Source organism: Rhincodon typus, chromosome 11 (genome assembly GCF_021869965.1).
Source record: "Rhincodon typus isolate 14 chromosome 11, sRhiTyp1.1, whole genome shotgun sequence".
Taxonomy (NCBI): domain Eukaryota; kingdom Metazoa; phylum Chordata; class Chondrichthyes; order Orectolobiformes; family Rhincodontidae; genus Rhincodon; species Rhincodon typus.
Window position 1 is genome coordinate 43,321,804 of NC_063342.1, and position 23,051 is coordinate 43,344,854.

At 40.0% G+C, this 23,051-nt stretch overlaps 1 protein-coding gene across 1 annotated transcript in view; it reads right to left on the reverse strand.

Moving 5' to 3' along the window:
* The window catches only part of epha6 (eph receptor A6), a 590,517-nt gene that overhangs the window by 22,079 nt on the left and 545,387 nt on the right, over positions 1 to 23,051 (reverse strand). The window contains exons 12-14 of the mRNA XM_048603194.1: positions 21,324 to 21,385; positions 18,743 to 18,952; positions 6,110 to 6,259 (exon numbers count right to left, since the gene is read on the reverse strand). Coding sequence (XP_048459151.1) covers positions 6,110 to 6,259; positions 18,743 to 18,952; positions 21,324 to 21,385 — 422 coding nt within the window. The remainder of the gene's footprint in view (positions 1 to 6,109; positions 6,260 to 18,742; positions 18,953 to 21,323; positions 21,386 to 23,051) is intronic.

Consider the following 23,051-nt stretch of genomic DNA (forward strand, 5'->3'; position numbering starts at 1 on the left):
TTCTAAATGCTTATAGATCTTGTCCCTGCGAAATTTTTCCGATAATTTTCCTATCACTGACATGAGGTTCACAGGCCTGTAATTTCCTGGATTATCCCTGTAACCTTTTTAAAACAATGGGACAACATTAGCTATTCTCCAGTCCTCTGGGACCTCACCTGTGGCCAAAGAGGATAGAAAGATGTCTATCAATGCTCCAGCAATTTGTTCTCTTGCCTCCCTCAATATTCTAGGATAGATCCCATCAGGTCCTGGGGACTTATCTATCTCAATACTTTTTAAGATGCACAACACCTCCTCCTTTTTACTAGAAACTTGGCTTAGAAATTTGACACTTCCTTTCCTGAGATCATCTTCCACCAATTCCTTCTCTTTGGTGAATACTGAATTGAAGTATATAAGGCCTCACCTACCTCTCTCGCTCCACATATAGATTCCCTTCTTTATCCTTTAGTGGGCCAATCCTTTCCCCGGCTACCCTCTTGCTTTTTATATATGTATAAAAAGCCTTGGAATTCTCCGTAATCTTGTTTGCTAATGACTTTTCATGACCCCTTTTAGCCCTTCTAATTTCTTGCTTAAGTTCTTTCCTATCAGACAAGTGCAGTCATAAATAGGCAAGTGCTTTTTTCATGATTGTTGCTTAATTGGTCCAGAAATATATGAATGGATGGTAAATTATAACAATTCATTTCTGACTGGATACTTCGAGGGCATCAGTTGGATGGTGCTCAACACAAAAGAGACCAGTTGATTGTGTTAAAATGGTGGAGGGTAGTAGAAGATAAAAAGCAAGGCTGCCAAAAATGTTAAAGTACATTCTATAATCAAGAACAAAAATAGGAAGTACATAACCCACATGAGACCACATATTGCTACCTAGGTTTATTTATTATACTTAAAAGATTTTTCGAGCTTTGTCTTAGGAATTAAATTTTCTCTCTTATGTCCAACCTTGTACCAGTAAGTACGCTACAGCTGGGAACACAGAACAAATGAGTAGCTTGGAGATCTTACAGGCTATTGTACATTCTCTTAGTTCTATTTCACCCAATATGGAATACTTCTGGGTTTAATATTTTGTATAAAACAGAGTATCAGGTGATAATGCTGCATATTCTTCAGACAGAAATATTTCAACCACCAAGCTTGAGCCTAAAAGCAAGGATGGAGTTGGCAGGAAATGTAACCATAAAATGGATAAAAGGAAAATACTGCAGATGCTTGAAATCTGATACAAAATTGAACAGTTCCAGAAAAACTCAACACATCTAGCAGCATCTGTGGAAAGAAATTTCTCTCTCCACAGATGCTGCCAGACTTGCTGAGTTTTACACAATCACAGAATCCCTACAGCGTAGAAACAGGCCATTCTGCCTAACAAGCCCACGCCAATCCTCTAAAGAGCATCCAACCCAGATCCATCTCTCTACCCTTTCCCTATAACACCACATTTCCCATGGTTAACACACCTAACCTACACATCCTGAACACTATGGGCAATTTAGCATAGCTAATCCACCTAACCTCTCCAGCAATTTGTATTAACCATAAAAATTGATTCTCTTGATCTTACAGGCCCTCTGCAATTGAAATGGCTATTTAATATCTCAATTGTGAAAATATTACCAATTGATTGCATTGTGGGCCACTACTTCTACCATGAGGAAGAGGGGGAGACCTGTTATAGAACATAACAGCATAAAAACAAGACAAATTGCCAATGAACTCTGAGCTGGTGTCTTAGTGTATTTACCTAACCAGGTGAATCATACTTTCTTGCTCACTGACGTTGTTGGATTTTAGATGGTATCCAGAAGGAACACCGATTTGTATTTCGGAACAACGCTGAAAGATGATAGTGAGGTAGCACAGTGAAAAAAAACACTCACTGAAAGTAAAAGCACTTTGTAATGTGAAGTCTAATATTTTGACATTCGAATGTTCTTTCTTTGATGTTTAAGGGTAGGATACAGTGGCGATAATTTTCAGCCTCACTGCCTGAGGAGTAATCTGGTAAAGCAGATTACCTCATCCATGTGGAACCTGTTGATTTTTAAGAATACTGCGAGAACTTCTGCCACCCACCTACATTTTGTGTCAGACAGTGCCATGGATTTGTTTGCTTCCACCTCAGAGGGCCGGGTATCTCCAACAATGTAGTATCACTAAAGTGTTAATTCAGATTCTGTGCACAAATTTCTAGCGTAACATTTGAATCCAGGAGCTCCGACCCAGAAGTAAGAGCACTGGCATTGGGCCACGGGGCATCTAAATATGTTAAATGAACATTAATCCACAAGCTCCTCCATGCTTCCGGAGTACAGTAGACTTCTTTTGATTCATCCTCAAAGGAGCTGTATTGACTCCCGCCTTTGATGGAAATACACCTCAAGCTGGTTGCCTTTCCCTTTGATGTATTATTACATATGGTCATACCATTTTTTCTTCCTCCTGTTCTAACATAACTGACCTGTTAAGGGCTCCCAGGATGAAGGATGAGAATGGAAAACATTTCCTTGCCCTAAATAGTTGAATGACTTTTTGTAGAGCCTTTCTTCGCAGCAGAGCTGAAACAAATGACCCTGCCCTGCTGTCATAATGGGCAGAAATTTCAGGACAGTCAAAGGTTATAAACTCAGTCGCCTCCTAGCTTGACAGGTCTTGCAAATACATCTGACTTCAGTTCATGTGAAATTTAGTTAATAAGTTGCATTCCCAGCAGATCAGGTTCTGCATTCATTATCCTGCCATTTGTGCACTTCTGCAATGTTAGGGGTAGATATTAGTTTAGCCTACATTTCTTTCTCATCCACTTAAATAAGTGGAGTTTGTGCTTATCAGAAACCCCAAATCCCTGTCCACAAAATACTGACACTTTCACCAAAACAACTGTACCGTACAAAATGCTTTGTTTTGTCAGCGAACAGATGGGAATGTTGCTTAATCTGCATTCTGTTGGAGATTTTGCAGGGCCTTTCCTGTCATACAAGAGATCCCTTCAGCAGATTCAAAGCTTCATTCTAAACAGCTGGTCAGATCAGCTGGCAGCTCCTCTAGATTGCAATTTGCAAGACATGTACCATCATCAGGAAAATTAAAATAATTTTAAATGGAGTGTTTTCTTATAAACTGATTGAGGTAGACACTACAGAGATAATTCCACAATCCCGTGTGCCCAGCTGGGGGTTCATAAAGCTAATTGTGGTGACAATGTTGTTAAGCCTATCTGTAAACCATGCTTCTTCTCAGCACAACTTTCTCCCTGTAAACGCAGTAACATGGAATTAAACCTTATTACATAATCTAAAATTTAGTTAGATGATATTAAGATATAAGTGTTATAAATAGGTACATGGTGAGAACGGAAAATTGATCAGAGCAGACAGATACAATGCAAGTTAATGTCTAAATAAGGTCACAGGAACCAGCGCAAAGACAGTCAAGTGCAAATTTGGCACTAAGTATGGCGAATAGGAAACTGAATGGCAATTCTTTTATGCATTCATGAGGCAGGGCCAGCAGTTATTATCCATCCTTAATTTTACCTGAGATGGTGATTGTAAGCTGCTGTAATCTACATAGTAGAAGGGATCAACGGTGCTGTTAGCTACAGAGTCCCAGGATTTGGCTCAGTGAAGATATAAGACCAGCAATATAATTTCCAGTCAGAATGATGTGCAATTTGGTGGAATAAGAAATTAATAGAGCATGTAACAAATGTAATAATTATGAGTGAATTTAACATTCCTATAGACTGGACTGAACAAATTAACAAAGATGGTGTGAAAGAAGGGTTTATAGAATGCTATCGTGACAATTTTTTGGAGCAAGATGTTGTAAAACCATTATTTTAGCTCTTGTATCACATATTGAGACAGAGCTAATTAGTAATCTCATTGTCAAAGATCCGTTGAAGAATTCTGGTCATAATACAAATGTGTTCTTTAGTAAGTTTGAGAACAAAATACTCAAAGCACATACCCTTAAGCTTAAAAGAAAGCTATTTACTTTGGTAAGAACGAGAATCCGGCTAGGTTAATTCGGTAAATGACATGGTGTCAAACTAGCAATGGGAAACATTTCAGGAAACAATTCAAAATTTTCCTTAAAAAATGATGTTCAATTGAAAAACGAATAGCTCAGTAAGAAAGATCCATCTGTGGTCTTACTAAAGTAGTTAAAAATAGTACCAGAATAAAAGAAGGAGATAATAATTTTGCAAAAAATTATAGTGAATCTGAGGATTGGGAGTATTCTTAAAACTATCAAAAGGCCATCAAAAAAGTTGATAAAAAGGGAAAACATAGAATCTGAGAGTAAACAATGAATATGATAACAGATTTTAAGAGCTTTTATGAATATATAAAAAGGAAGAGTAGCTAAACAGTGGTATCTGAGAAGCAGAGGCAGGATGAATTATTATGGGTAATGACAACACAGGACAGTCATTGAATAAATATTTCTTGTCTTTTCTCAGAGTAGAAGACACAACTTATACACCAGAAACACAGTGTGGTCCGGGTGCTAAAAAGATTGAGGAAATGAAGGTACCTAAATCAGCAGAATAAAATATTTGAATGATTTTAAGAGACTAAAATTTAACAACTTCCTTGCAACTGATGGTCTAGACCCCAGGATTCTAAAAGAAATATCTGCAGAGTGCAGAGATACTGGATGCAGTTTATGAAATGCACACTGCTTTTCAAGAAAGGAGGGAGAGTGAAAATGATGAAGTATAGGCCACTTTGTCTGACAGAAGTTGCCAGGAAAATGCTAGACACCATTATTAAAGATCTTAACAATACACACCTAAAAGTCTGTTTTTATGAAAAATAAATCAGTTTTGACAAATTTATTTGAGTTTTTGATAATGTAACAAATGGGGTAGACTGAGAGGGATCAGAACACATCATAAAATTTGACTTTCAACAGGCATTTAACAAGGTTTCATGCAAACCTCATGGAGTTGAGGATTAATATATTAGTGCAGATATGGGATTAGTTAACAGACAGGAACAAATGGGACAATTTTCAAATTGGTACTCTATGACTTCTGGTGTATTGAGAAGAATGTATCCAAGTTTTCTTACAGCATAGGTAGGAATAAAGCTGTGAGAAGGTACAAAGAGGCTGTGAAGAGATATAGACATAATAAATGAGTGGGCACCAGGATGACAGTTGAAGCAAAATGTAGGGAGTGTGAATTCTGTTAGTTAGAAAAGAAAAGCAAAATATTTTTTAAAAGGCGTGGAAGTTGTAAATGTTGATATTCAAAATGACTCGAGTGTACTCGTATAAGTAAAAATAAAGTTAAAATGCAGATATAGAAAGCAACAAGGAGGCAAAGTGGCATTTTTATCTTTATTACAACGGGTTCTGAAGTACGAGAATAAGAAAGTTTTGCTACAGGCATTCAATGAGACCACACTGGGATAATTGGTCTCCATATTTAAGGAATTATCCTTGCAGCGGAGGCAACGCAGTGAAGGTTCATTGACTTGGTTCTGAGGACAAGACAAGGTTGTCCTATGGTCAGAGCTTGTTAAATAGGGTGTATACTCTCTGGAGTTCAGAAGAATGTGAGGTGATCTAATTGGAACATAAAAGATTGTGATGGTGTTGACAGAGACATTGCGAGGTTGATTCCTCTGGCTGAGAATATGGGACATAGACTCTGGATAAAAGATTGATCATTTAGGACTCAGATAAGGAGAATTGCTCGGAGGTTGAGGAAAATTGGAATTCTTTACTACAAAGGGTTCCACTTTGAATACATTCAAGGCTGACATAAACAGATTTTTGGTACCTTAGGGAATCAAGCGAGATGGGGAACAGGAAGGAAAGTGAAGTTAAACTTGATGATCAGTCATAATTGCCTGAATTGCAGAGCCAGCTCAAGGGCCATATGATTTGCTCCAGTAACTATTTATTACGTTGTTATTTATGTTTGCTGATTTGGCAGTGCTGATTGGAAAATCAACCCTCACCTTCCTTCAAGAAGTTATTGAAATGCAGAATGTAATGATTCAAACAATGAGTTATACAACTGCAAATACAAATAAAATGTTACTGCTGACTGACAGAATCATCTCTGAAAATAACTTACATCTTGGTTGGACATCTCCCAGTAAGGTCTTTCCCCATATGACATCACTTCCCACATTACGATCCCATAACTCCACACATCACTAGCTGAAGAGAACTTTCTGTAGGCTATTGCTTCAGGAGCCGTCCACCGAATAGGAATTTTCCCACCCTGTACCAGGAGAAAGATAATGTTATTGGTTAAAACTGAGATATTAACTCTGTTTCTATCTCCACAGATGCTGCTAGATTGTCTGAACATTTCTAGGATCTTCTCTTTTTATTTTACAAGAAACTTTCTTTGTTATTCCATCTTTCAAGAAAAATGGAGGTTATCAGACACCATGCTGGTAAACACAGAGCAATAATTACATTCAAACTCCAGTAATTCTTTCCAAACGCATGAACACTTCCATCCGGAAGGACAAGCACAGCAGATATATGGGAACATCACCACCTTTAAGTTCCCCTCCAAGCCACACCATCCTGACTTGGAAATATATGGCCGTTCCTTCACGGCCACTGGGTCAAAATCCTGGAATTCCTTCCCTAATAGCATTGAGTATCAACTCACAGCAGGTGGACTACAGCGGTTCAAGAAGGCAACTTGCCTCCACATTCTCAAGGGCAACCAGCAACGGGCAATAAATGCTGGCCAGCCAGTGATGCCCACATCCTACAAAATGAATAAATGAAAAAAAGATATCACTCGCTTGCTCTCTCTTTCTTTCTTTATATGTATTTGTCTTCAATGCATAGGTTCTAATCTGGTACAACAGAATTTCAATAGAGGGAAAATTGGGTTTTGGAGTTGGATGCTATCAGAACGGATGGATGATCCTCTCTATCAGATTACTGACCAGGTATTAGGCAAAACTCTGACCCATTGACATCAGAACTGACACTCTCATCTTCTGCCTTGAAAGGTAAAAGTTTCAGACATATGTCTCCGTTGGCTGGTTCAAACAGAACGATGCCCATTTTTAACTTTGTAAACATTGTTGCTTCTCTAACTCTCTCTCTTTCTCTTGCCTTCTTTAAGATACTTCTTGAAAGCTTCTGGTCATTTGTCCTGATATCTCCTTGCCTCTCCTAGTTTAAAATTTTGTTTGATAATGTTCCTGTCCAGCTCGTTGGGATATTTAGCTAAACTAAAGACACTATAGACCTTGCTGCTGTTAGAAAGTTAAAACTGACTTCCTCTCAGGACAACATACATTCACAGAAATACAGTCCAAACTCTATTAAGAGAAGGTTGCATTTGTTTTCATATTATTAAAGTTTTGTCCAAGATTTTCAAAGGGAAAATCAAATCCATGTTGTATTTGGCCTTTGGAGAGGGTTTCACTGTACTAATTGAAGAAGAGCAGGAGAATTTTCCAAGAATGTTGCTCAAAACCTATCTGTCAATCAATGCCTAAAACAGATTACCTGCTCATTAACTCATTGATGCTTATGGGAATTTGCTGCATAGGGGAGCTGCTGTAGTTCTTATGTTACACTTTAAGTGTAGCTCCTATCTCAGAGTTCTTAAAGACACTATATAAATGCAAGCAGGCCTTGTGTCAGAATGATAGAATCTCACCTCCCCACACTGGACTGGAAATTCTGGGTTTGAGTCCCACCCTAAGAACTGGTAGTCACACAATGTATTTCACTATATGGCCAAATAGGTTGATTATTGATCTGTAAATCTTTCCAAAACACCTATTACAGAAGTTAATAGTGGGAGAGTTTTCTGGTCATCCAGAAGCCTATGGAAGCTGAGGCCTCCCCATGTTTAAACAGTCCATGTACAAGTTCTTGCCATGATACAGTGATGATATAATGGATTGTCTCTTTAAGGTGCACTGACATACTGACAGTGTGACAACATCTGGCCATTAATTGGCAAGCCTGCATGAAATTCTGGCGAGATTGGGGATCAGAATCACACCACTGCATTGGTCCTGCATTCTGCTCCTCGACAATTTACAGAACATTCCAGCCAATGTCTGATCTTGTGTTTTATTCTTAATCATTTTTTGGCAATTCAAATGTTAAAAAGTTAAACAAAGGATAATTTTCTGGCATAATCCTGTGCTTCTTCAAAGTCTTTTTCATAATCTGCTACAACCCAATTTAATGTAATCAACAAATTTAAATATTGTTTCACAATTTTGGTCATTTATGGAAGCGATATTAACAATATGAACTTATTAATACCATTCACTGTATCTTTCTAAAATAGAAAAGTTCTTTTTGCCCTGTACTATCTCTCCACCTTTGCGGCAAAATTTCTCTTAACACCACGTGTTATTTTTGTCAAAAATCTCTTACGTTACATCTTAACAAATTCTTTTCAAAAATCCCTGTATATGACAGCCATTCCATTTCACTTATAGAATGGGATTCAGTATAGCTTTGTCCTTTGGATATCAGCCCAATGGAAGATGGATTGTGAATGCTTAAACTTATTTCACTCCTGTCCTTTAACACCTCTGAGCAGGAGGTGATCTTTATCTGCTCTGCATGACTGAATTGAAACCAAATCCTAGAAGTGAAAGGACATACTATCATATTATATGAGCTCTCTGGGTCTAAAACAAGCAAACACAGAGCTATTTTATCAATATTTTATATTCTATCTATTTTTGACTAATCACAACACATATAGTTAAATTTTGTTGGTATTGATTTTCACTGGGATTATGTGGCATCACAGCAATCAAATTATCCCTGCGACGTATCTTCAGCAAGCTCTGCTGCACTGATGAGCAGCCCTTTTAATGAGAATATCTGTCATATCCTTTACTTTAGAAGGAGTTGCTTTGGCTGCAGAAAGTCTGTGGGGAAAGAAAAGTGCTTGTAACTTATCAGATAATGAAGGATATTTTGGCTAATGTCAAGGGAAGAGTTGAAAGGTTTTAAGCTTTGTCACTTCTCTCAGGTTTGGTTATTAGAAAAAAAACTGAAAAGGTGGCAGAAATATCCAAATAGTCCCTCGACTCATTACAGCATTTTGCCATCTATTATATAAAACAGGCCCAAAGCAAAGCATGACACTAATGGAGTTATAAATATCATAATGCAATTCTGTTACTCAGTTTTTTTTTGTTACGGCGTCAGCTTCATTTCTTGCTCCAGTGAATAGTGTTTGGTTGACTGGAAAGACTATATTGAAATGTCAAAGTTCACTCATGCAACTTAATCCTATATCCCCTCATTATACTGTACTAAAGAGAGCAGATGTAACACTGTGGAATTCTTCAGACAGCAAACAATATTTATAATTTTCTGAGTTTGAACTAATTTTGATTATCTACCTGGTAAAATTATTCCAACACCACCCAAACTAGCTGTAATATAAATACAAAAAGAATTAGCATTATACATTTCATTAATGAAATAGCATTAAGGTTTTAATTAATTAATAAACATTAATGACACAGCTAGTAACACAGTGTTACTAGTTGTGTCATAAAGCAATTATTTCTGAAGTTGTTAACATTAACAATGCAATTTACTTTACTTAATGTGGTGTCTGGAACTTAACCACACACAAGCTGGTCTAATTAAAATAATTCATCAAACTGAATGAACTACTTGAAAAGGCAGCAGGGATGAAATCTTTCTTGTCATCATGTGTCTAAAAATTTGTTAAAATTACTGAAAAGAGATTTTTAAAATTTGTTTTAAAAAATTATCTAATTTTGAAAATATGCAGATCAAATATTAGAGGCATCCTTCTACTTTTACAGTGTACTATGTGGCATGTTAGGCATATCCTTTAAAGAATATTTTATTCCGTGTTTCTATTTTTTAGCTTACTTATGTGTGCCTTGAGGAGTGAACAAGATTTAGGATGATGAAAATATTAGCACCTGGTATTGTTTTGCATAAGACATTTCGAACCTTGGGATGCTTCACTGAGCATCCAAATGAAAAAAAAATTTACTGCTTTTGATTTTTGCAGGCAATCACTAATTTCATAGAATCATAGAAATTCTACAGCTGAGATAAAGGCCATTTGGCCCATCGAATCTACACTGACCCTTCGAAGAACATCCCACCCAGACCCACCCTAGCCCCATAACCCCACATTTCCCATGGTTAATCCACATAGCCTGCACATCCCTGGACACTACAGGCAATTTAGCACGGCCAATCCACCTAACCTGCCCATCTTTGGACCGTGGGAGGAAATCAGAGCACCCGACGGAAACCCACGCAGACACGGGGAGAATGTGCAAACTCCATACAGACACGCAATGCAGGAATCGAACCCGGGTCCCAGCGCTGTGCGGTAGTAATGCCTAAGACTGTGCCAGCATGCTGCCCTTATTATAAAACAAGAGGAAAGAAAAATGCATTTTTTAAAAAAATTATTTGTATAGTGATTTGCTTATTATTATTTGTTTATGGGATGTAGGCATCACTAGCTAGACCAACATTTATTGCCCATCCCTAATTGCCATCAAGAATGCAGTGATGAGCTATCTTCTTGAACTGCTGTGGCCCTTAGGGTGTAGATACATCCACAATGCTATAATAAGCGTGTTCCAGGATTTTGACTGCACAACAAGGAAAGAACAATTCCAAGTCAGAATGGTGTGTGGCTTGGAATGAAGTTGCAAGTTGTTTTGCTTCCATGCATCTACTACTCTTGTTGTCGAGGAGCTAAAGGTTGTGGGTTGGAAGATGGAGTTGAAGGAGCCTCGGTGACTTATTCCAAAGCATCTCATAGTTGATGCACACTGCTGCGACTATCCATTAGTTGTGAAGGAAGTGAAAGTTGAAGGTGCTGGATCGGATGCCAAGCAAGCTGATTGCTTGTCTGGCATAGCATTGAGATCTTTGTGTGTTGTTGGAACTTCATTCCTTCACACAAGTGGAAAGTATTGCATTACACTCTTGACTTGTGCCTTGTAGATAGCACAGAGACTATGGGGAGAACAAGAGGAATTTATTTGCTGCAGCATACCTGACCTGCTCTCATAGCCACTGTATTTATATGGCCAATCTAGTTCAGTTTTTGGTCGTTGGCATTCCCCAGGATGTTGAACATGAGGGATTCAGTGTTGGTAATACCATTGAATATCAAGGAGTGTTGATTAGATTCTTGCTTGTTTGGGATAGACATTGTTGTATCTGGTGTTTGCTTCTGAAGTGGTGAAGAGTGCATTAAGTTCTGCCCAATCTAATGAAGTCATGAGGACTTGAGTGGGGAGAACAGTGCTGAATTTTGAGTGAGATGTAACTACCATCTAGATCTCCTCATGATTTTTGTAATGATGTCTATCATTCCAATGTAACTTGCAAGTGATTGCTATCAGGCAATAATCTATATCCTTTTTAAGATAAGAGTCTGTTACCAGTAGACTACACTATTGCTTTTCCTCAACGACATTAGACCAAGCCAGCCCTGTAGATCCTAACCAAAGGGAAAATTGTGGAGGCAAATCTACCTTGTAGCGAGCAAGTATCCAGGTAGCTCATACAACATTCATTGCCTGGCATTTTTATTGTGTGAATGTTACTTACCACTTTTTAGTCCAAGCCTGAATAGTGTTTGGGTTTTGCTGCATATAGACATAGGCTGCTTCCAAAGAAGATTCATATTGGACTCAAGAAGTTAACCCTGTTTTTTTCTCCACATGTTGCCAGATCTGGTGAGTTTCTCCAGCATTTTCTGTTTTAATTTCAAATTTCCAATACTTGCAGTAGTTTGTTTATGGTACTATGACTGATTGTTCCTGACAGGGTTGGGTTAATCTTAAATATGCAACTTTTGTTTTTAATCATTTTTGGGACACGGGTGTTGCTGGCTGGCCAGCGTTTATTGCCCACCCCCTGTTGCCCTTGAGAAGTGGTGGTGAGCTGCCTTCTTGGATTGCTGCAATTCACGTACTGTGGGTGGACCCACAATGACCTTAGGGAGGGAATTCCAGGGTTTTCACCCAGTGACCGTGAAGGAACGGCGATATATTTCCAAGTCAGGACAGTGAGTGGCTTGGAGGGGAACTTGAAGGTGGTAGTGTTCCCATGTGTCTGCTGCCCTTGTCCTTCTAATTGAAAGGGATCGTGGATTTGGAAAGTACTGCGTAAGGATTTTTAGTGAATTTCTGCAGTCATCTTGTCGATGGTACACACTGCTTTGAAGAGTGTTGGTGGTGAAGGGAATGGATGTTTGTGTTACCAATCAAGCAGCTGCTTTGTCCTGGCCAGTGTCAAGTTTGAGTGTTGTTGGTGCTGCACTCAGTTAGCAAGTGGGGAGTATTCCATCATACTCCCGACTTGTGTCTTGTCGATGATGGAAAGGCTTTGGGGAATCAGTAGATGAGTTACTTGCCGCAATATTCCTAGCCTCTCACCAACTATTGTAGCCATTGTGTTTATGTGTGAGTCCAGTTGAGTTTCTGGTCAATGATAACCCCCAGAATGTTGATACTGTGGGCTTCAGTGATGGTAATGCCATTGAATGTCAAGGAGCAGAGGTTAGATTGTTTCTTATTGGAGATAGTCATTGCCTGGTATTTGTGTGGCATGAATGTTACTTGCCATTTGTCAGCCCAAGCCTGAATGCTGTCCAGATCCTGTTGCATTTGAACATGGACTGCTTCAGTATCTGAGGAGTTGCAAATAGTGCTGAATATCATACAATCATTAGTGAATATGCCCTCTTCTGATTTTATGATAGAGAGAAGGCCATTGAAGATGGTTGGGGCTAGGAGAGTACCCTGAGCAACTCCTGCAGAGAGTTTGCCCCCGATACCCACTGATTCCCATTTTGCTAGAGCTCCTTAATGCCATACTTAATCGAATATGGCCTTGATGTCAAGGCTGTCATTTTCACCTCACCTCTGGAATTCATCTCTTTTATCCATATAATATATATCCATCCACCAGTATAATGTTGGATTTGATTTTTGGCAACTATCAAATGGTCAATGCAGCCAGTGTTTTCAGTAAGAATCTTGATTATCTTGATCAGATGGGGCTCATGTGAATGCAGTCAGCATATTGTTCACATGGTTCACGTGCTTCTGGCAGCTCATGGTTTTGGGTGGGCAGGTGAGCTGGTGGCACAGCCATTAACCAAGTGCCTGAAAGTGGAGGACTGAATGGTATAATGGAATTTGGGGAATGAAATTGGATACGGTTTAAATGCTAAGAACCTTAAAGAAGGGGTACAGGCAAATGGAGAGCAAATAAAGTAATTCTGAAAATATACAACTGCCAAAACAATAAATAAGGTCCAAAATTTTCTTCCAATTATTGCTTTATGTTGTACTGTTCTGACCATGATGCAGTATCAATAATTAAAATTGCATTAGGGTGTTAAAAACATAATTGAACCCTGGCCTGCATGGAACAATAAAGCTCCTGCCACTTCTGGAGGAAGTGGCTGATGCCTGTTTAGTTTTCCAATGTACCTTGTGTTACATTATATGATCACATTAAGCAAAGTTCCTTTGGTCCTGTTTAATGTACTTTCCAATCTATTATTTTAAATAGGTATGCGTTTTTAATCAGGTTGAATATGAAAGAAACTGATCTTCACTTATCACATTTAATTTATCACCATTTTGTTGTGAATACAACTTTGGCCACCCTGAGAACATCTTCATTTTATGCTAATTTCAACATAGCCCTTTAGAGTTCACACACATAAATACAGAACCTTGAACTAAATCAATGAAAATATGAATGTGTTCGGTTAACACAGTGAGACACTTGAGTAATGGATCTATAATCTCAATGCACTACTGGCAGGAAAGCTTGTCCTGTAACAGACAAATATGAGGCCTGTATCTTTATTTCATTTTCTAAACAGTAGACAATCTGTCACCATTACCTGTCAAGCTTGTGAACTTTTATCTTCTTACATCCTTTAGGGTGAACTGTAATTATGCAGTTTCCTCTGTGTATTGCAATGCATAGTATCATGTTGAAAATTCCACAACAGAAGATGGATACAGACTAAGGAACATTGATAGAGCGTAACTTATAAACACCTTTCACATATAATTGGCTTATTATAAGGAAATTAAGCCTGTTTTCTAGAAAACCTGAAGATACAGAATAAAATTGAGCATGCTGAAAATTTTTAAATGAAAGCAAAGAATGTATGATCTGTTTTTATGAATGCTTAAAAGAAGGTATGTATATTTATTTTATGTATCTGATGCTAGTTTGCACTGTATCCACTTACCAGCTTTACATCGAGCTTCAAATGATTGTTTTAAATCACAATTTGTTACTGCTGATAGTTCACACTGGAGGAATGAAAGGACCTAAGAGTGAAACTGAGTTACTGTAGAGGCTGAGACGCCAGGCTGGAGCACCTAGGGTCTGAGTGACATTTGTGTGAGATTTATGGCAGAATTGGACGAGAAGTCTGGCAAGATTCACCTCAACGTTGGGAGTATCTTGCTCCATTTTTTATGCTTTTGACGAATGGCATGACAAGTTCCTCACCAGGTAGCAGTGACTTACCAATTAAGGGGTTGATTGGTTGTTAAACATCTTATTAACAGTTAAACTTGCCTCATTAATATTTTCTATCTTACCAAACATGTCATGGAAATGAGAGCAAGTACCTGGTGGGTCCAGCTCACTGCTCCGAGTGACTTCCAGATTAATGTGACCAAATCACTTCTCAGAGCCTGATTCACATGCTCCCCTCGTCCATGGACATTGATATCCAGCATTTTATAACTCCTCACCACCATAATGAAACTGCTTTGACACAATGACAGGCTTCTTAGGAAGCGCAGGCTTGGATGCAGGATGCAACAGCAACTAGCATTGAAAGACTGCAGCGAAGACACTTGGCAGCACAGACAGACACCAGCTCAAGAATGAATAAGGCTGCATCTCATGGTTGCTCACTTATTGGCATAGCACTTGCTTATTTAGTGCGTATCTGCCTGGTCACAGCACCCATGATTTGCCTTTCATGCTGTGCCTGTTAGCCTTGATGCTGGCTGAAGTGCCATCAGTACACAGAACTGACATGCTCTTTTGTGCAGACATACGGACAGGCTGCTTGTCAGTAGGGATCTGTCCCATAGGGGTTGACACCTTGCGACACAATACCCAAGGCCATCAATCTCAACTGATAGTGGCAAACTCACTGCATGTTTATGCAACCAAAATGGCCACATCAGAAACTGGGTGCAGCCTGGTCCACGATCCAGTCGAGGAGGAGGCCATTATCATTCAGGGGCTCCCAGTACTGATAGTCACGGGCATAATCTGCATGTAGGCCAAGGGCTTAACCACAATCAGTTGTCCACTCAGGCTTGACACGGTCAGGGGATATACCCGACTACAGTCTGGGGAGTGGGCAATGGTCAATCCTGTGGGGCCATCACAAGAAGCCAGGGAGCTGCATAATATCAGTCAGGGAGTTGCTGAGGCAGCATTCAGAGCTCTGGTCAGCCATGTCTAGGTTATGCTTGCTGGAATCAGTCAGAACTCTGGAACAAATACAGTCAAGAAGGCTTGTCTGTTGATCATTCAGGAGGGTTCATGGGGAGTCTGTTGGGGCAGTAGTGGAATCACTTCTAAACCTGGTGCTGGAGTTAAGGCTGGGGTAGGTAAACAGAGGCCTTTGCAGAGGAGGGGGCTCGTATGGCGACAGAGTGAGACTCAAGGTATTTGGGATGGTCAGCGATACAGCATTGGAGGTCATGCCAGCCTAAGGGAGGGGGAGGTTATTGGCAGTTGCCATCACTGTGGACTCCACAGCGTGGGCACAAAACAGCAGAGTGGACATTACTAAGGTACAGTTCTGAAGTTCAGGGCACGGGAGGACTGGAGTTAAAATTCACTGTGGTGAGAGAGGATTGGGTGGAAATGGGCCGTCAGGGTTGTGTGAGGTCAATGGGTAAATGGGAGGATGGGGGTGGCAGGATCATACCTGGTAATCAGGCAGAGCCCGGTGCTGATGGTGACCACTACTAGCTGTGTTCCCTGCCATCACTTTCCTTTCTCTAGATATGAAGTGGTACTAGAAAATGCCTGAAACAATGCCCAAGGTGAGCAGAGACAGAGTCAGATTGATGGGTGAATTTTATGTGCAGCAAAAATGAACGTGCCTAAGGGCTCAGATACCAGTAAAAGGCAATTTGTATCATGTAATTGGTGCTTTCAAGTTGTACATTGCTGCTAATTTCAACATCACTGAAGTGCCAATAATGTTACAAAAGACCAATGCTGGCCTCAGGTGAACCATTACTTGTGTAACTTCCAAGGGTCCATTGAGAGTCACATACCATTGCTTTATCATCTGTCATGTAGGTATAATGCTGGTCTGTACTGAATGCAGTGAGATGTTGATGTGAGTCTGGGAGAGGAAGGGTGTTGGAAGTTGCTGCTGCATGTGCTGAGCCTGTACATGGTGCCTGATAGAGGCATGTCCCTCATCATCTGCACGTCTCACTCTATGGTGAAGACTGCTCAGCCCTCAGCCACTGATGACCGTTTTGAGATCTGATAACCTCCTTCGCTCCTTCTGTTCCCACTGTAGGTGATTTTCACCAAGAGTAATGTGCACAGACATGGGTATTACGGTGGGTTCTGTGGTGCTTACCTAAGGAGGTTCCTGGAGCAATTTGCCACTCAATGATATCCGCTAATGAACTGTCGTTCCTGGTGCCGGCGACATCTTTAAAAGCTCATTGTACATCCACAGAAGCACCATTCATCCAGAGCTCAGGCCACAAGACCATGCCATCCTGCTCTGAGGTTGCCACCTGGGTCAGTGTACTCCCAGTCATCTCGACACCAACATAAGCAGATCATCTTCTCCACTGAGCCAGAATAAATGCCACACCCTTCTCTCTGATACTTAACATTCACTCTCTCTCTGCAACTGTACCCACCTCTCACCCAAGCTCATGCTCTACCAACTGTCACTATTGGTTAAATATCTTTCCTCACTCATTCTCACTCACCTCAATCCTCAACGGCACTAACTCTGCGTGCCCTTTGTGTTGCCTACTCACTCTCTCAGGGCATGTCTCAACCTGCATCAACAATAACAGCTGTGTCACCCACTTTCATCTCCTGTAATACCTGGCTCTCTTTCATTCCAGAGGGAAACATCCCACCACAGTCATGGCGGTTGGTGACCAGCCCAACCTTTGGCTCCTCACCCCAAATGTGGACACTCTGACCACCCAAAGTTGCTGTCTGACTGCATCCAAGCTCCTGAACTGGTACCAGTGGATGCCCCTGACTTATCACGCTGGAACCCCTGTTCAAAGGCTGAAGTCTGATGACAACCATGACAAACTTCCTGGCTTCATGTTTGTGCTAAATGTCAAGTAATAGGAGCCTGGTATCTCTGGTTGAGTGGGAAAAACACTAAAGAGCTGGGCAGGTCAGGGATGCTTTGACCATTGAAGTATACTCAGAGCTTGTGAGTACTCTGACAGCAAGCCCAGAGACGCAACCTGGTCTAGTCCATGAGCTGGGTGTGTGTCCCTGAGCACACAGTGTCCTTTTAGCAACATAAAAAAGACAGATGATAACACTGTCCAAGGTCCAGAAATGTATTGTGAGTGGTTCAGAGATGTGTCTTGAGGGTTCCTAGAGGCTGACGCATCTTGGATGCCCATGGAGTGGTCCTGAGAGTGGTGACCAGTGTCCAACATTGTCCATTGGAACAAGCAGTGATTTGAAGTCACCAAGTACCTGCATTGAGTTCCATGTCAAGAATTATTGATGTCTAGTTTGTTCAGCCCATTTGCCAAGATCAGAAGCTGAGAATTAATTCAAAATGGCTGTGAGTTGAGGCAGTAATTAGCTGTTTAACAAGTTTATATCCCCCTTAATTGGCTATTTATTTTTACTCAGCAAGAAATGGGCCATGCATAAAAGATGCTGCGACACCCTGCCATCATTATACAGTCCTTCCTGGACCTTTTGCGTGATTCCACCACAAATCTTGTCAGTATGACATATCGTTTAGGCCCCTATAAGATTCTGCCCATTTTCATATTGTATTGATTTCTGTCTTCGGATCTAGTAAGTAATAGCTTTTGCCCTAAAGTTTCAACGCCTTCACAACAACGATCTAACAGATCTTGGCATACCGATGCCAAGTAAATGCCTCTGTTCTCTGCGTTTGATGTTGCTGATCAGCCTCTGCCTTATGTTCCAGTCCATGACAAACTTCAGAGGAGAGCAATTTATCACAATTATTATGAATGGCAGATCATGGAACAAATATACAGATGTTATCCCACATAGAAAAGAAGGCAACCATATGTGCCAGGAGTTAGTGGCAGATCTACTGAACTGGACATATTCCAAAGATCAATTGAAGATTGAGCTGAAGATGATTGCACTGCTGTTTGCTGTTCATGACTGCATGTGTAACATCTTATTTGAAACACATTCTGGAGATTTAAATCTATAATGAAGCAACTTAATCTAAACTATCAGCAAATATATAGATGAATATTTTTGTACTTCCAAATGAATTCTAATGTACTTAGTTCAGTGGTTTAAACATACTTAAAATGATCTTTTGAGTAACCCACAGAACTATAATAATTAACTACTTCAACTGTATTTAAACAAACACATTTAGACTATTTTTATTCGGCTGATAATGCATGTACATTCCTACATAATAATGTCTGACAGATGTCTGACTTACCGTTGTAGTATATGCAGCTTCAGGGTCATCTTCAAGCACTCTAGAAAGACCAAAGTCTGATACTTTACAGACAAGGTTACTATTGACAAGGATATTACGAGCAGCCAAGTCGCGGTGTACATAGCCCATGTCAGAGAGGTATTTCATGCCAGATGCTATCCCACGAAGCATTCCCACTAGTTGAATGACTGTAAAATGTCCATCATGTTTCTGTACAATATAAAATGGAATGATTCATCAAATACACACAACTTATTGTACTAAATTTTACTGAATTAAAGGTTGATGCAATTTCACTCTAGTTCTTCTGTTGTATTAGATGTAATTTGAAGTAACAGTACATAAGGGATGGCCAAATCATGATACCATAATAATCATATAGCCATAATAATTACATAATTTTTCTCTGTAGTCCAATGTTCTCCAATCCATTATTAATTTTTTGGAATTTACTCCTAATATTTAGTGCATTTCATGATGTGAATACTTACATTCTTTTTGCCTATTTTCTTCATGTATTTCTTTTTAATTTTGTGTCCTATTTCTACACACAGAGACCAACATTTTACTTGGGCTGAGAAGATCAATCTGTGCATTTGTGAGGCTCAGAAATACACACCCACCCCGTAAATGACTGAGAGGGATTTTAGTCATTTTATACAGGATTGGGCTTGTAATGTATTTTTAATGTCACAACAGAATGCATGAGCAGTGTTGTTGCGAAGTGGAACAATTAGAAGGCTCATTTCTGTTCTCTAACACACTAGCTGGCTCACAATGTAATTGAAAGGCCCTAAACTTCATTCTGCCTCCACAACCTGTATTCATCTACATGCCACTCACACAGACACCCACATCTTGGACGACCAACAACACCTCGCAGCTCCCTAACATCCGATCACCTTACCCTTTCATCCACTTACCTGCTACTTAAGCCCCTCAGCCCTCAGGCACCCTATCCGCTCACCCACCTATCATCCCAAATCCTCTACGCGCTCACATGGCACCCTACCTTCTTAACTATCTGCCACCCTAACCCCTCACACAATCACCTAGCATTCTACACTTGTGTGTGCTTGGCACCGTACCCCTTCATCCAAGTATCCTATCGCCCACCTGGCAAACACACCCCCCACTTACCTACCAGCCATTACTTCCCTTGGAAGAAAGCTGGTTTTGGGAACTGCAACCACTTTCGACTTACTGAGTGACAACAGCTAATGCCATGAAAAGGCTGATTCTTTATTGAGTAGTTTCCTAATAATTTTCCCATGATGGAGGCAATTAGGGCAGGTTGGATAAGGAAGCTTGATCTTAAAAAGAAATCACTGATAGGTAAATGAGCAATCTTCAATAGGATTACCATCAGTTGGATCTGTTCCAAAGGTAATCAGAAGATCTAGGCCATTATTCTCACCTTTTGCTCAAACCTTTTTCCAGTTTTCTATTCTCTCCAAGCTAAGAATGTTGCCCCATGCATTGCCTTGATGCCATTTTCCCAATTACCCCATACACGATTCTAATCCTCAACACTGCATTTGCTCTCCTCTACGCCTTCAGACGTAGGTGAAAAGTACTCTCACAACATTGCTTCCTCTGCATATCGACATCAGTTCCTCAAGGGCAGGCAGCAGTGAGGGTTGCTATTTGTCTGACTTGTATTTTCATCACTACAGAAACTCGTGAAGCCTCCACAAGAAGGGGCCAAGAGCACAGTCTTCCCCAAGGAAATCAATGCAGCATGAGTAAACACACAAATAAATTTCTCCTCCATTATTACCGCTGTCGGAATTTCCATAAATGTTCAAATCCTCACAAAGATGGAACCAATGTATTTCACGTCAGATTGCATGTTGATCTTTTTATGTGCCATTGCTGACATGGGGCTTTGTCAATGGCAGTGGAAATGTAAAATCAGGACACACAGTGCATATGATTGTTATTGTCCACTGAAATTAATGATTCAGATGTTGTGTCCAGTGTGTGCCTAAATCTCTGATTTGTACAGCAGTTAGTTGAGGTGCCCTGTCAGCTGTTCAGACATGCAAACCTTCTTAATGAACTTGCTGCAGGGCAAACAGGTACAATACGATTTTTTAAGCTCAAAATCTTAATTTTTTTTTGAAAGGAAAACAATCCTATAACATGGGATAAGATCAGGGATGGGCCTCTCTGCTTACAATAGGAAGAGATTGCCCTGTGAGGTGGTGGTGGTAATGTTATAAATCAAGGCTCCCTACCAGCATTAGGGGCCCACATCACCAACAGCACACCAGCCACTCATCTTTAAGGCATTTAATGTGTATCTGTGAAATTAATGTGTGCATTTGAATACCAGTTTCCTAAAGCCCATTATTTTAAAGCCTCAAAGATTTAATAATTACATTCAAATGTCAACTCATCAGTTATGTCCTACAATATGAAAAATATGGCAGTTGAATAAGTTGGTGGGAAAACACAATTGTGTATTTGTCAATATGTGGAATAGCTTCTGAAAATTTATTTCCAACAAATAATTCCAGGTCTGATAATTGTTCATAAATAATCATTGTATTTATTTTAAGTGTGTCAGCTGACTCACCCTCAGAAATGAGTCCAGGGATCCATTTTCCATATATTCAACCACTATCATCACTGGCCTACCTACAGATGTGCAAAAAAAAAGTAGAACATCACATAAAGCACACATTCTATGGCTCTAGAGACACAATTGTAGGAGTAAAAGCTTCAGTGCCAAGGAACTGACCAAACTGCAGACAGATTTAGTTAAAAAATACCTGCCTTAATTATCAGAAAATGAGATAAATGGTCAAATATTTGAGATCCTGAGGGGACTTGATCGGTGACCTTTGAAAGAGTGTTTCGTCTTGTGGAAGAATTTAGAACCAGGGTCTTAGCTTAAAAATAAGGCCACACCAATATAAAATAAAGATGAGGAAGCATTGTTTTCTCCCAGAGGATTCAGAGTATTTGGAATTCTCTTTCTCCACAGACAGTGGATGTAGGATCTTTAAATATTTTTAAGGCAGAGGTACATAGATTTTTGATTATTACCAAGGAGATAAAAGGTTATTGGGGGTATGCAGGAATGTAGAGTTGAGCTTAAAATCGGATCAGCCATGATCTTATTGAAGATAAGTTCCTCAGTTCTAAGGAAGGGTCACCAGACCCGAAACGTTAACTCTGTTTTCTCCCTCACAGACGCCTCCAGACCTGCTGAGCTTTTCCAGCAACTTTGTTTTTGTTCATGATCTTATTGAATGTTGGAACAGGCTCAAAGTACTGAGTGGCCTACTCTTGTGCCTTGTTCATATACTTGAACATTAATAATAAATGAGTTTCACTCGGTGTTGGTGGGCACAAGCACCACAGCTAACACAGTGCCCAATTCCCAGCCACATTTCTTTTAGGTCAGGATTTTGATTCTGATATGGGGTGGGGGGGAGGTGAGAACTGAGGTGAACAGCCAGCTTATTTTGTGCCACTAGTCAGTAAGCTGGTTTCCTGGCACTATCCTGCCCATGCCATTCTCTTGGAAGCTAACTCAGCATTGGAGCCACTAACTATCCCCAAGCAGAAGTGAAATTAATAAGGTAATTAAGAGGTCATTTAAGACCAATAAAGCCAAAGACGTAAAGTGAAAGCAATCAATTTTGACAAGTTGGACTTAATTAAGTAGGGAGCAGGAGGCATTCTAACACATTGTGAAATAGAAATATTTAAGGTGTTCAACATCTGCTGTCCTAACTGGAAGGAGTAAACTTTTGGGGTGGTCTATTTTTGTAAGCAGAATTCACAAGCCATTTGAAACAACAAATCAGATGGTAGCGGGAATTTTCCAATCAGCTTGAGGGCTTGTTGCAGCATTGTGGAAATGGAGGCAGCCTCCTGGTGCCATCCTTAATTGTGCACCCACTGCACATGCACTGACCAATCTCAGAATAACTGGAGTCTGGTGACAGTTTTGGACATGGATCAGGGGTTAGAACTTGTATTTGACACCTGATTGCAAAAAGGGAAAATCCTGCACTGGGTTTCTGCACAAGAGGAGCAATCTTTGTTTTTGGTTCTCCCTAGTGCGTGGTTCAGGTCTGCCCAATGGTACACTTCAGAGAATGTATGCACTTCCTCATACACTGAATGAACAGGAAAGAAGGAAAGACACGGCTCAGATGCTGCTCCCTTTACAAGATATAGTGGAAAAACATTAAGTAGAGCAACTGATCGCTGGTAGGACCCTACCATTTATTAGTGCGCTCTACAATGGATGACCATAAATTTCCAGGACCCATACATTTTAACATTAATC